This window comes from Anas platyrhynchos, chromosome 2 (assembly GCF_047663525.1).
Source record: "Anas platyrhynchos isolate ZD024472 breed Pekin duck chromosome 2, IASCAAS_PekinDuck_T2T, whole genome shotgun sequence".
Lineage (NCBI taxonomy): Eukaryota > Metazoa > Chordata > Aves > Anseriformes > Anatidae > Anas > Anas platyrhynchos.
The window spans coordinates 75,337,552-75,352,627 of NC_092588.1; the positions used below are offsets into that span (position 1 = coordinate 75,337,552).

The 15,076-nt window shown below is 46.4% G+C and overlaps 1 protein-coding gene across 3 annotated transcripts; it reads right to left on the reverse strand.

The window, feature by feature from the left end:
* Positions 1–1,991: 1,991 nt before the first annotated feature.
* LOC101803585 (serine/threonine-protein kinase SBK2) lies at positions 1,992–14,698 on the reverse strand. Of its 3 annotated transcripts, none has more exons than XM_027451741.3 (4): positions 14,448–14,607; positions 6,959–7,148; positions 5,989–6,191; positions 1,992–5,729 (listed from the first exon to the last, which is right to left on the reverse strand). In XM_027451741.3, the coding sequence occupies exons 2-4, from the start codon at positions 7,137–7,139 to the stop codon at positions 5,160–5,162; spliced, it is 954 nt and encodes a 317-aa protein (XP_027307542.3). In that variant the 5' UTR covers positions 7,140–7,148; positions 14,448–14,607; the 3' UTR covers positions 1,992–5,159. The 3 variants fall into 3 exon arrangements, with proteins under 3 accessions (XP_027307542.3, XP_071891063.1, XP_071891064.1); XM_072034962.1 differs by lacking the exon at positions 14,448–14,607 and adding an exon at positions 12,987–13,531; XM_072034963.1 differs by lacking the exon at positions 6,959–7,148 and having other exon boundaries at positions 14,448–14,698.
* Between the last annotated feature and the right edge of the window lie 378 nt (positions 14,699–15,076).

A 15,076-nucleotide genomic window follows, 5' to 3' on the forward strand; every position in this document is an offset into this window, starting at 1 on the left:
GAGAGGGCTTGAAGGTTGGACCTGTGCTCTGCCTGTTGCTGCTGGGTCAGCCAGACTAATAGGGTGGCTTTCCTTAGTCTTCCTAGAAGGGGGAGATGGCACTGACACCACCATTCAGCCTGGTCCTGTCCTCCCTTTCATGTCCTGAGTCCAGCCAGCATCACAACACACTCTGTTTGTTGGGGGCAGCTCTGACCTGTGGTTCGTCCAGGTACTTTTCCAAAGCATTCCCTTGAAGACTTAGCATTTTAATTCCCAGATGATGTGGCTGTGACCCTGTTCAACCACTATTGAGACCTGAGGTCCTCATTCTTATACGTGCCTTTGCTTCCACATCTTTGGTCTGGCCTAGTGAATGGCTTCCACTGCTTCCTGCCAACACTTTCTAACCAGAAGGATTGTTGTGACCAAGGGATCTGCTGGTTAAGGGTCCAGGCTCAACCTGAAATCATCCTGCCCTTGCAACACAACACAAAGGTGCTGTACCCAGCCTTTCCTGCACCGTGCAGGCTTTTGCTCAGGCTGCTCCTGAGCATGGCTATTCATGAGCCATATAGAGTGTGCAGTGGTGGAGGAGAGGGGCCAGAATGCCTCATGAGGTGCACAAGGAGATCAGGAAATGCAGACCACGAGTCCTACTGAGAGCCGTGGGATGCATGCACGGGGGCACTAGGGCCTGGGTTCACACTTCTTGTCCTGCAGTCACCACAGCCAGAGCCCACATAGCGCAGCGAGCTCCGTAATTGCCCAATTTATCTCTTCATTCCATCCCGGAGAGGAGTGAGGTACCAGGTCTTTCCCTCCCCTTTTGCAGCCACCTGATGCCTCTTTGGGGACGACACCGGATCCGCCCCATACCTTGTGCCTACATGAGCTGAAGTGTTGCCCTTTACGCGCTGGGCACCTGGCCAGCCTTGCTGCTGTGAGAGGCAGAGCGTGCAGAGGGCCGGCGTGTCTGCACGCAGCTCCCTTCCATTCAGCCTCTCCCAGCAGCTGCTGCAGGGGTGATGGGGCCAGCAGATCTTCTTTCAGACCCCCTGGGGGTAGGCTTCAACAGGTCTGTTTGTTCATTGATTTAAGAAATCCAGATGCAATTATGGGTAAGCCACTGAGAAAATGAGCTGGGCACTTTGCTGTGCTCACTGCTGTGCTCATTGTAATCCTGCCCACACCATCATCAAGTGCGTGGTGCAGGCACACTGTGGATTCCATCACTAAGCTGTACACTGCACAGCTTTCTGGCAGCTGAGACCCCTTCCACAAATGTTTCAAGGCTGTGACAAAGGAGACAGGCAAACAGTCCTGGTCATTGCCACTGGTCACTGCAAAACAGCATCTGCCACATCACCTTTGTCACCTCACCTTGATCCTCATCAGCTTGATTGGCTCCTGCAACAAACAGCCTTGGTACTGATGGAATTGGACAGCTTGATTTGTTACCCAAAGATATCAGTGTTTCACCAGTTTAGGCTTGCTTTAATGTGTAATCAACTCTAAAACCTGGCTCATCCTTTTTCATCAAGCCAGTTTTGCACCTTGTGCCCAGCTCTGCAGAGCAGATCCAAATATACCAAGCAGGTCTAAAGCAATGATACCGGGAGTCCTGCACATCTCTAAGTGCAACACTGAATGTCTTTGAAATGAAAAACATTGCAGAATAGCAGAACAACTGATGGTGGACAGGGTCTCTGGAGATTACCTAGTCCATCTTCCTGCTCAGAATAGGGCCAGGTGGAACAGGTTGACCAGGACCTTGCCCAATCATGTTTTGAATGTCTCCAGAGATGGAGACACCAGAATCTCGCTGTCTCAGTGCTTAACCACCCTCACTATAAATCCGTTTTTTCTCATGTTTAAACAAATTTTCCCATATTTCAATTTGTGTTTATTGCCTCTTGTCCCAGTACCCAATAAGACTCTGATGATGATTTTTTTGCACCCTCCCACTGGACATTTATAAGCATCAATAAAAGTTCATAAACACAAAGGTGTCCTTCTATAAGAATGTTTTTTATTCCTATGTGCTCGTGCTGGAACACATTTCTTCTACCTCTAAGATAATGTATTTTGTTTGAATACACCCACCCTATTAATTTATCCAGACCTCTTTGGAATGCCTGATCCTGTTGCTGTTTATCAGCCTATTCATGTTTCTGCCATCTGAAAGTTTTTGTCTCTGGTGGTTTTGTATATACCTTCAAGTCATTGATGGAAATATTGATCAGTTTGTATTCTGCTATTGATCCCTACAGAAAACAACCAAAATAATCAAACAGCATTCCCAACTGACAATCATTTCTTCTGTCCGTTGCAAGCTCTCAATTCACTTAATATATGCTTTATTGACTTTGCATAGTGAACCTTCTTACTCAATACAATGTACTATAATTTTATTTATATCAATAGGTCATGCCTCACAAAAAAAAAATATATACCAGAAGACTATGAATTTACTTGATCAATCATGATTTCATCAAGCACAATTATCAAATAGAACACCGAGGGTCGCATTGCACAAAGCCATATTCTTGTTTATTAATTCTCTATTAATAAGCACCTGTATTGGATTTTCTGTTGTTTTTCACTGGAAATAGTTAACCTATACTTGGCCTATAGATCCCTTGGTCTCAGTGCATCTCCTTTTTAAATACAGGAAATCCACTGGTACTTCTACACTCTTATGCTATTCCTACAGAAATCAAAGAGTAATTAGAGACCAATCTATGTGGGCCAGAGTTGAGTATCATTTATTATGTTCTGGGATAATGAAAGAATCAAAAATGGAAGCAGGCAGCAGAAAACTGTATCTTGAAGGTGAGCACTGTGCTGATTGATAATGTAGGGCTGAGAGTTGGAAGGAAGACACAAGGAATGAGTAATGTAGGGAGCAGGAAAAGGACAAAATAGTATGGTAGTGATGTTGATGAGACAGAAACAAGAAAAATGGGTTCATCAGGTAATGAGTGGTAGAAAAGGAATGTTAGTGTGGAAGCTAAGTAGGAGTAAAATTCCAGTGAGTGAGAAGAAGCTGGAAAAAGAGAGCAGGTGGTTGGGAATTACAGAAGAGCATGTGGAGAAAGGGACCTGAGGTGAAAGAAAAACTGAGATGGTAGAAAGTGTGGTGTTGGAACAATTCATTTTTTGGAATTTACAGAGTCACTGAGAATGGAAACTGAGCTGGGGATGTTTCTGGCAATGGCACTGTGCTGAGAGCTGGAAGGGATTACCAACTGTAATTGCCTGAGGACTGGAAAGATGTAGGAATGTAAGAAGAGCTTCTAATCCCTAATTCTACCCTTGCTATCCTTTTCCAGGATTAAAATGTATGCCTACAAGGATATTTGGAGATTAGGCAAGGAGTGTTGCTGGAGAGAGGGGAGGGATTACAGTAGTGATGAGAAATGGGATAAAGAAGGTCTTTTACAGTATTATGCAGGCATCTAAAAGCACATAGAGGACATTGCTTTAGGTCCTGAAGGCAGTACAAGGGAAATGTGCTTGGTTGGAACTGGATAGTTTTGGAAATGGTTCCTTGGGACTGAAGGATTCAGGATAGGAAGAGGGAAGAAGTGGTAGTGGAGGCTGGTACAGAGAGGGGTTGGCTCTGAGGGGATTAGGAGTGGTCAGTCTGAAGGAGGATTAGGAGTGAGAGCAAGGCAACAGTGCAGGACTGCTAGGAGAATAACCAGGGGGATATAGCTGGGGTTATTCCTATGGATAAAGTGGCCTGTGGTTACAGCTCTCTGTTAGCCTTCCATAGTGATGCCCATGCCAACCATCCTCACAGCACTGTCTTCTCAGCTGAATCATATATGTAGATGTTCACAGCAGTGAAGTCACCTTTCTAGTTGCACTTAGGCCACTCAAGAGAGAGAGGTGAGTTGTGCTTTATCGAGGATGATGGTGTTTGCAAAAGGCCATTTTCCTGAGGTAAAATAGCTAGAGAGAAACTGAACTGCCATTGGGACTCTTGCTGTTAACAGCCCATCATCCAGAAAAGCCCACCTCTCATCTGGTCTGCAACATAAGCAAATGTGAAGAAATGCGTGACCTGTGGCTCCCTGTGGCTCTGTCCCTTTGATGAGGGAGGCTTTCAGAAGGAAACTCCTATTGAGCAATTTATGTGGTTGGCATTAAGTATCATTTCAGGAAGAAAAGAAAGTAGATGAAGAGAAGCCCAAGAAGTTGCGGTCACTGTAGACTAAACAGGACAAACTTCAGAGACAGTGAGGAGAGTGGGCAGCAAAGACATCCTTATGTTAGAGATAAGCCTTATGTCTAAGTCTGCTGACAGGAAAATCCTCAAATGGTTTGTGCAAGAACCCATGATAGTTGTCTGTATGCTAACAGCTGTGCTCAATATGAGTGGCAAAGATGAAGCCAAACCAGAGCTAGATGTTTTAGAGCTCCAGAGGCAAGGCACAGATCAACGTTGCCAGTCCTCACACACACCTGCCTCCCCTCCACCCTTTTCCTGTGCTTATTTCCTCACAGCACCCTGTGAACACCCTGCCATATCCACTTGCTGCTACCAAGTTGAGGCTGAGGTCCCTCAGCTGGTCCTCCGAAACCCCACCTCAGTGACTTCCACCACCTTCACAGCACCATTATGAGTCCCCAGCTACTGCCCACAGTGACATGCTGGGGGCTCCCAGCACCTCCATCCCACCTCTATGAAGCCACCCGTTCAGGGACCCAGGCAGCACAGGGAGGCCCCTGCTTTGAGATGGCCAGAGGCTTTGTCATGCCCACACTGTCCCACAGTAAACAGCCCCCATTTTATTATGATAGAAGATGAGCCACATACAGAAACACAAGGATAAATAAATATCTTACTCTATTTCAAGGACAAGACAGGCACTGCAGCCCCTAGAAACCACCCCTGAGAGACCAGGAAGAAAGTGGGTGCTTCACACAAGGACCACCACTTGCAAGAGAAAGGAGATATTTTCAAGCCCCAAGGAAGTACAAAGAGGTGGCACTGAGCAGTGGTGGTGAGGACCATGGCTCCGTGGTGGCACGGACAGTGCTGTGGAGAAGTTTCTCTTGGGGTTACCATGGTCTCTCAGCTGCTCTGCTGGAGGCCCACCTTGATGCCTCCAACCCTGAAGCTCCTTGCAGGGTGAGACTTGCCTTCCCTCCCCCATGGAGAGCAGTCTTTAGGGCTTCACAGCAGCCCCCTCACTGCACCCGTCCTCCAGCCGCCAGGGGCAATCGACATAGCGCAGAGCCCCGCCAACAGGGCCACGCTTGGCAGGATCTAGGGCCAGCAGGCTCCGCAACATGAGGGCAGCCTCCGCTGTCAGGCGTTTCCAGTGGCGAGGCAGGTTCTCCTCCAAGCCCGTCTCCTGCCAGAGCATGAAGTCCTCAAAGAAAGGGTCATCAGGCAGGCTTTGCTCCCAGGGGAAGTAGCCAGTCAGCAGGCAGAACAGCAGCACGCCAAAAGCCCAGGCATCCAAGCTGGTGTCGATGGGCACCCCCTGGGCATCAGCGGTGTTGCTCAGCTCGGGGGCGGTGTAGGGGATTACCCCAGCCACCAGCTTGAGCTTGGTTCCCTTGGGCCGTGTGAGCCCGAAGTCAGTCAGTTTGATGCGCCGGCACTCCGGATCAAACAGCAGCACGTTCTCCGGCTTGACATCACGGTACACGAGGCCCCGGCTGTGGATGAACTCCAGCGCACTCACAAGCTGCTTGGCACACTGCTTGGCAGCCGGTTCAGGGATCCCATCCTGCATGGGGAGAGAGACAGGCAATGCTGTGCCCTCTTGGTATCTTGGCAGCCCTGCCAAGGTGGTGGGCTCCCATCTTTACTCTGCATTAGGGAGTCTTTGAGTTTCTGGTCTTGTAAGCTCGAATCTTTTTCAAAGCTATAGACCCCAGAGGTGGGAGACCTTATGCCATTGACTCCTCTCTCCCTCTGACCCATCCAGTCTGCACAGAGGCCAAACACTACAGTCCCAATCCCCATGCCTTTGTAGCAGCACTTACCCGGGGTTTGATGATAGAGATGAGGTCTTTGTGCAGTGCTGGTTCATAGAGGAAACCATAGTACTGGCTGGATTCAATTGCAATTCCAAACATGCTAATGATAGCAGGGTGGGTGGCAAGGGAGAGTGCCACGCAGTACTCATAGAGGAAGGTGTGCAGCTTGGTACTGGCTTTGGGCAGCAATTTGAGAGCCATCGGAGTCCCTAGGAATGGGAAGAATGTGTTAGACCCTGCTGAAAGTCACTCACACCAAGACCAGACAGAGAGAGCACAGGGCAGCCATGGCTGTGGAAACTCACAGCCACAGGGAGGTCTCTGGCCCAAAGTTTTGTACGGAGGTATGTCATACTGATACCAGACATGAAAACAGACACTGCTACTTGTGTGAGTTTTGAGCTAGTCAGTGCGTGCCATGGGAACAATGAGTAGGGGAGGGGAAATTCAAGCTACACTGGCTCATCAGTCTGACCTGAGACTGCTGGAGAAGGCACCACCAGTGCCCTGAGAGCACATATATGCCTTAATGACCTTGACCACCTCTACCTTGGACATCCATCCCCATCCCTGTCCATGGGCCCAGAGGCCCCATTTAAGCTCAAGCCCAAGGCTTCATTCCTCATCTACACTGTGCTGTAGGAATGCTGGTTCCAGCTATATTATATCCATGCCTGTGCATGTCCATGAATGCTGTTGATCTTGACTGGTGGATTGACATCCCAGCTTGACTTTGGACCTACCTCATCACCTCAGTCTTGCCTGTTGCTCTGGGCTGTCCCCCTGTCTTGACCTACTCCCTGTTTGGGATCAATGGGATGGTCCCTGGCTGGAAGGCCCCTGCCCTGCTGGTTCCTCTGAGCACCCCCTGCCACTCCTGGCACCCAGCCCCAGGGAGCCACTAGCCCACACAGTGTCCTGGCAAGTGGAAAGGAGACGAGGCACAACAGCTCATAGGGTGCAGTCAGTTCCTTACCTCTCTGCCTGTGGGTCACTAGCACCACGTGGCCATACTTGCCCCTGCCCAGTTCCCGAATAACCTCATAGTGCTCAGCCACCTCGGTGCGCACCAGGCTCTGAGCCGTGATCTCCAGGAGCTCATCTAGCACGGTTGGTGCTGCCGTCACTGTTGCTGGTGCAGCTGAGCTCTCGGCCATTGCTGAACACTGCAGAAACACCACAGCCTAGGTCAGGAACAGCACGCCATGCACAGAGCAAAAACAGATCAGACATGCCACAAACCATGCCATGGCCAGGGATATTTCTGCCACATGGAGCACCATCTGTGCTGGGGTTGAGTCTGTGCTTTTATACAGTGTACTTCTGGGCAAAGCCCCTCATTATATACAAGGTCCTTGTACTGAAGGGAAGCTTTTCTTGTTTAGCCCCCTAATCCTTTCTGGCCTCCAGCTAGGTGTTCATCTCTCCCTAATTATAGGCCCTGGAACCCCTCTTTTCAAAGACCCAGATGTGTCTGTATTAAAGCTTGGCCTACCAGGCCTCTTCCTAATCTACACTCAGTGGTGTTCAGCAACAAGCGAAACATGAACAGTGTCCCTGACTGCGACGTGTGACCCAAATGTATTGCCCTTCTTAGCCTACCCCAGAGAGGCCATGTCTCTAAACAGAGAAACCTGTCCCTAGCACTTACTGAAGGAAGTCTTTAAGGTAGCAGCATGGACATACTCACCCTTAGGCAGAGGCACAGCTAGTGCATGACAAAAGGGGGATTAGCAGTCAGAGTATGGTGTGCACTAAGCAGGCCAAAGGGAGCTCAGTACCTCCTATGCTGACCTTTCTGACCCAAAGTCACCCATCTGTGTGGCCAAGAAACTTAGGCAGGAAGGAAGCTTGGACGTCAGTGGCATTTTTTGCTAGACCCAGCTGCTTCAGACCCATTTCAGAGAAATGCTTTTTTTGGTCTTCCTAGCCTAATACAAAGCAGCATTTCAAAGTATCTGTGACAGGACTCTTTTCCTCTGCTTCTTCTGCTATCCCCCTGTGCTATGAACACAGGCACTCAGTCTCCCTCGGCCTGCATGACAGAACCACAGAAACGCAGGATGGCTGAAATCAGAAGAGACCTCTGGGGAGCACCAAGAGCAACCTCCTGCTCAGGGCAGGTTGACAAGGACTGTGTCCAGGTGGGTTTTGAATATCTCCAAGGATGGAGACACCACTACTTGTTCCAGCGTTCGATCACATTTATGGTTAAAAAGATTTTCCTTAGGCTTAAATAGAAATCCAATTTGTGCCCACTGCCACTTGTCCTGTCACTTAATACCACTGAGAAGACTCTGGCTGCATCTTTTTTACGCCCTTCCATTGGGTATTTATACATTATATACATTGATATGGTAATCCCTTCAAGGCTAAACAGTCCCAGTTCTCTGTGGGTCTCTTCATATGATGGTCTGGTTCCTTAATCACTTTTTTGGCCCTTAACAGACTCTCTTCAGTATGTCCATGTCACTCGTTTGCTGGGGAGCCAGAACCGGACCCACTGCTGATGTGGCCTCACCAGTCCTGTGCACAGGGGCAGGATCACCTCTCTTGAGCTGTTGGCATTACTTTGCCTAATGTAGTCCAGGGTACAACTCAAGAGCCCAAGTGCTGTAGCATTCTTGGGCCTCTTGGTGTGCAGTAAGACAGAGCTGTGGTGTAAAACTAGTGCTCACTTCAGCAATTACGAACTCAAAATCTCTTCCCATGTAACATTCTGACTGACATGATGCTGTTAGGGGAGGGAACAGGACCTCAGGTTGCTATAAAGCAGATGGCATCCTGGGAATATGAGTGGGAGCAGAAAGAATGAAGCCCTTTCCCTTAGGTTTTACATTGCTCTACCTGAGATTATTGCAGTTCCTTCACCTTACAGCCCCCACTGCTGCTAAAGCTGGTCATTCTGTACAATGCAGTAATGTCACAAAAGAATCTAGGAAAACTGCAAATATGCTGGATTTTTATAGGAGCGTAGGGCTGCTTGTGGGAGAGCTCTCCTTCTTTTCTCTTCCCTTCTTGTCTAGATTGTATTGCTAAACTTAGCCAGTTCAGAAGTACCAAGTAACTGCCCTGGTTTTCTGAAAAGGCATTGGCTTGGTGTGAGAGCCAGCAGCAGCCAAAGTTAGCACAGTCCATAGGGAATTCAGCATTGAACAAATGTGTGCTTGGGAGCGGACAAGGGAAGGGTGGGGAGACACAGTGAAAGTCAGTCTGGAAAGTATTTTAGAGATTTTGCTTTGATGTCCTCCTGTTTACTGTTCAAACACAACAGCCTGCAAAACTGCACACAGCAAGGGCACTGCAGAACCTATGTATGGGTCCGCTTTGACACTGACATTTGCAAACTGCTGTTGTCGTATTTAGGCATTAAACAGAATATCTGAAACAGCCTTTTAAAGAGTCCTATCTAGGAAAATGGAGAACAACTTGAACTGTAATAGACCTTTGAAAAACAGACCTCCCCATGATATTAGAAAGGCTAAAGTCACGCTAACTGGGGAACAAAAGGGAAGATGTCAGCTTGCCTTGTGCCAGATATGTTAGATTTATATTTGTGATAAAATATAAAAAGAAGACCTGTAAGACAGTAATTCTCCTATATCAAATTCATGGTCTTATACAACTTCTTGTCAGCAAATGGCTTACGATGTTCTCAGATAACTTAATTTCTCCAACTTGACTTAGATAAAATTTCTTTCCTTGTAGGCTGACCACCTGTTAGTGCCATCTAACCCAAAGGCTGGAATCTTATCATTGCATCCACCTAATGAATCATTCAATGGAGATATAATTTTCAAGCACCTATATATTCACTAATCTGCTTTTATTAGCATTTAATTATTTAATATATGATTAATCTATTCTATATATTACATGATTCATTAACTGTCTCCTATTTACTGTGTGAAAACTTGCTTTTGTGAGTGGGAAGATATTCTTCTCTGTATATTGGTTCTCACTCCAGCTCAGCTGGAGCCAACTCGTTTCAGTCCATTAACTTTTGCAAGAAAAATAACCAAAAATCTCTTGTGTCTTTCCATCTCACTTTTCAGATGAACTGAAATATAAATGGCAAGGAACCTTACATGGGTCACTGGCATGGAATTGAAGATTGTCCATGTACAGAGAAGAGAATCAAAGTGAAATAGACATCTTGGAAAAACAGATCAGCCAGAGAACATGTGTAGAGTGTTCTGAGAGACAATGACAATCCTGTCTATCTGACCAGGACTCCATACAAAGGAAGCCTAAGCTGCAGCCACTCCAGAACAGTTTGCAGGATTTGGCCCTTGCTGTCCCTGAGCACTGATATGAAGTTAAGATTTAGCTAGAAAGTTAAGCGAGGGCTACATTTGGGCTACCACTGAGCAGAGTGTGTCTGTGTGTCTAGGTAACCTTTGTTACCTTCTGGAGTGCCATTTGCCCTTTGCAGAGTGACCAGCACTGGGAAGGATGCTTTCAGGGCCCTGGCCAAGATGCACTCACCATTTGGCTGTGCTGTATTGAAGGCAGTAGGCAGGGTCCTTTTCAAAACTGTTCTTTCCTCCACTATCCTTCCCTGCTTGAGATCCTGATTCCAGGCTGTCAGTATGTGGGAAATCCTAACTCCACAAAGAGTGTGTAATTCCAGCAGAAAGAAATTCACACCCGTTCTACCATCAGAAGATGCTCCCCAAACTCCTGAGGAGCTGAGGAGGAGCTAGCCTATGGAGATACAGTGTCTAAGTCTAGGTAATGTTACTCTGCTTCTTCAGCCAAAATGATTACTATATTTTGCCCAGAAAAGCACTTCATACATGTCAAGAGCCAAAGTAATCTCACTATAACAGAAACAGCACTGTGATCACAGAGTCACAGAATTGTTTAGGCTGGAAGGGACCTCTTGAAATCATCTAGTCCAATTCCCTTGCTCACACAGGGGCATCTGGGGCAAGTTTTCTATGAAGGTGTCCCTTTGTATTTGATCACCCTCACAGCAAAACAAAACAAAACAAAAACCACAAACACCACAGCTGTTTTAGTTTGTTTAGATTGAATTCCTTGTGTTTTGATTTGTGCACACTGTCTCTTGTCCTATAAATGGGCTCTAATGAGAAGAGTCTGGATCCATCTTCATCACTGCCTCCCATAAGGTATTTATGCTCATTAATAAAATCCCCTCTGAGACATCTCTCTTCCACACTGAAGAGCCTCAGCTTTCTCAGCATCTCCTCATATCACAGATGCTCCATTAAAAACATCTTTGAGCATACAGCATGTAGGGACTATTTTTAGTCTGACCTTCTACAGAGTATTAACCCAAACCAAATAACCAACAACAGCATTTGGGGCACCTCTTACCAAAAATCATGCAGGCTTGATACAAAGGCAAACTGTGGTCAGCTATAAAAGCCAGTGTTAGTTTTATGTATTTATGTGATATCCTAATATCAGTTTACCTCCCTGCTGCTGTTCATCTAGAGAAAAGACTTTTCTAGTGCTCTTTAAGTTTCTTCTGACTGTTGCAGGGTTTATAGGCATCGTGGTCAGAGGTATGACTAGAGCCTATAAAGACATATTTAATCTACTTAGATTGAGTAAAATTAGCAGGGTGCAGCCTGATACTCAGCCTCTGTATTTAACCAACACCTTACTTGGGCTTTCCAAACCATCTGGCACACTGCGCTTCTGTAATGTCCACATCAGCTAGTTTAAAAAGAGGTAGGATGTTTCCAGAAATTGTAGTCACATTTTGAGTTTTTAATAAACATCTTCATGCTGTCAGATCAAGATACCTCTAAGTCTTATTGGTTTAACATCTTCCAATAACCTTCTGTCTAATTCTCAAACTAAGACCTTCTGTCCAACACATCTCTTTCAGGGTGCTGCCTGCCTTGTTTCTACCTCAATACTTTTCCACTGCCCTTAATGCAGAACATTTTACTTGAATAGACTTAGCATATCCAGTAATTCAGATCACTCAGGGACTCTGTTGTTATCAAAACACCACGTTTCTGTTTCAAGGCTGTGTAAGGACCTGACCTGCAGGGATTTTTTTATTAACAACTAAATCTTTGGTGGAGGTTCTGAACCATTCTCAGCCTCATATTTGTTTATACAGCACCTACTGGAAACATCCCATCCAGTGAACATTCTCTAAAAAAAAACTGTACAAATACATTCTGGCATTAATCAAAATCAGTAAGTCACATAGTTTGTAATGGATTTAAGAACAAGCAAATTTGAAAGACTCAGTATAGTGGGAATTATCATGTGTTAGTGGTGTCCTCATGCTACACAATTAATTTCATTAAATCCCAACTCTGTTCTAGGACATTTACCTTTATCAATGATCTAGAAGAAAACACTGAAGTCATGAGAAAATGCTTGCAAATAACACAAAAATGGGACCAAGTAATCAACACCTTGCTTGACAAAACTAGTACATGCAAACACACATATAAAAAATCATTATAAATGAACAGAAAAGACAGAAGTTTAGTCTGACATTGAGGGAAGAAAAAAGTTAGATGTCATGGTAATCAGACTGATCTAAATTCTTTCTGCATTTTTGTAAATAGAATTGGTGCTGTGTAAACCCAGAAATATAGATCTGGTATACCCCTACTTCTTTTGTAGGCCTTAATGAGTTGGAAGATGTAGAATGGCATTAGAAATAGACAGCAGTGATACAGATACACATCTCAATGACACAGACACAAGTCCAAGAGAATAATGTATGAGAGTTACTAATGCTGAAGATTCAACCTTTGCATTCACTCTGATAAGGAGAACGTCCACAAACGATCAGATGCACGAAACATCAGCCACAAGAGACAAACGAGAATTTTACAGATGTTAAATTGAAAAATAAGCTTCACTCTAAACCAAAAAAAAGAACAAAACAAGCAAACAAACAAAACCACCACCAACAGCAAAACAGATATAGCCATTCAGCCTTACTCGTATTAGTTACAATAGAAGATAGCTAGATTTGTATTAGTTACAATAAAAGAATATACCTGTTGTGAGACAATATGCCTCTTGCACTGAACTTTAGTTTCTGGAGAGGTTTCTACACACAGATGCCTTGAGACAGCCTGAAACTTAATCTCTGAAAATCAGCTGAGTTAGGAAAGCTGTATTTCTAAAGAGCTGGCCACCTGCTAATGACTTCTGCACTGGAACTGAGAATATTGTGCACCAATGGCCTTTGTGTTTTCATTAGAAACGCATTCCTTTGGTTTGCTCTGCCTTGCATTATTATTTATCCACTTTTTATGGTGTGCTTTTTGTTTCTTTTTTTTTTTTTTAATATTTTTGGAATGTCAAAAATCTAGTAATGTGAAAGCCTGGTTTCTCTAGGGTAAATTTCCTCAACCATTTTGGAGGCAAGCTGATGTCTGAGGATCAACAGAGTTAGCTATCAGATGCTTGCTATCTTTTTAATGGAACTGGTGAGACCACAGTTCAGCAGACTAGCACTGGTGTGCACAGTTTGACTGAAAAAAAGACCAGAGAAGAACCACGAAAAGAACCATGAGTATGCTAAAAGGGCTGACAGAAAATTTACAGGGCAGCAGCCTTTTTTTTCACTTATTATATAGATAGTGAGAAAGTGACTCAATGATTTTATGATCTGCATGTACCTTCATAGGTACTAGAAATTTGTTGAAGAGGCTCTCCCACTAAGTCATTATAACAAATCCCAAAAGCTGAAATGAGGCAATTTCAGACCTCAGATGTGATGCAAATTTTATGAAGAAGGATATTTACCCCTAAGAAGCTCATCAAACAGTATGGAAGAATATTCCTCCATCTTTGGGGCTTTTAACCCAAGAATGTGTATTTTTTTTCCCTATAAGGTACACTCTAGCGCAGACCATGTTTAGTCCAGGCAAGAGACCAGAGCATATTAACACAGTGGCTGTTTCTGGCCTTTTTACTGATAGATTTACGAGCTGCTTTCTATAACAGGTCCGCAAGTTAGTGCTTAATCTCACCGAGGAGAACAGCCTGGCTATCTCCTCCTCAGCACTGTGCAGTGCTCTTCTCAGGCAGAAACACCCACCAGACTCCCCACGGACAGCCCCATGAGTGTCTCCCAGGAAGCAGTAAACCAGAGCCACGGTCAGAAATCAGCAGCCATCTCTCTGGGACCAAGCCACATCACGCTCTCCTCCCAGCCAACACGCCGGTACCGCCGCACCGTCCCACCAGGCACAACCGCTGAGCGATCCCCCGTACGTAGAGCAGCGTTTCGGGGCAGAGACACCCAAGGAGCTCACCACCACCAAGACCATGCTGGGCACCAAACATGGGGAATTGGGGCTCTCCACGTTGAGCCAGCACGTGAAGCCGGAGGCTAGTTGGTGAGGGGTGCTTGGCTGAGCCCCTTCACCTGCCCACCCAGTCGGTGTCATCCTGCCACGACTGCACCCGCTCTTCCCACACACCCTCTCTGTCCGTCCCAAGCCTCTCACCTTCTCCAGCGGCGCAGGACAGACAGCCGTGGACAGCCTCGCCTCTGCCGCCTCCGCTGCCTCTGGGCTGTGCTGAGCAGCCGGAGGGGCTGCCAGGCATTACGGGGCTGAGCGTGACGCTCCGCCCCTTCCCCAGCCTCTGGTCCAGGGGGCACACCGCCCCGGGGCTGAAGGTGACCGCTGGGGAGAGGAAAAAAGGGGCCCAGAAGGAAGAAGGGGGTCATCCATCAGCCTCCTTCGTGGAGGAGGAAGTGTCGCAGGGATTGGGGTGGAGTTGTTGTTTCTGCTCTAGCCGGGCCATCATGAGCCCCAGGGGTCCTTCAGCAGATCCACCCTTTCCAGACCATCCCTACAGCTTGGGCTGTCCCTGCAGATGAGGGAGCAAAGCTGCTTCTCTGTTTGGTGCGTGGTCCTTGCTCTGGGGCCATGTGCCATGTCAGAGTATGGCTGTGACTGTAGGGATGAGGGCCACTGTGGGCTACCAGCACTTTCTCTTGGCCACCAAGGGGACAGAGACATTTTGGTTTCAATTTTTCAATTGCTTCTGCCACTGAGCATCAGGTGCAAACTGTGACTGTCTCAAGGTCATGCAATGGGGGCAGAGGTGAAAGACAGTCTAACACAGGAGA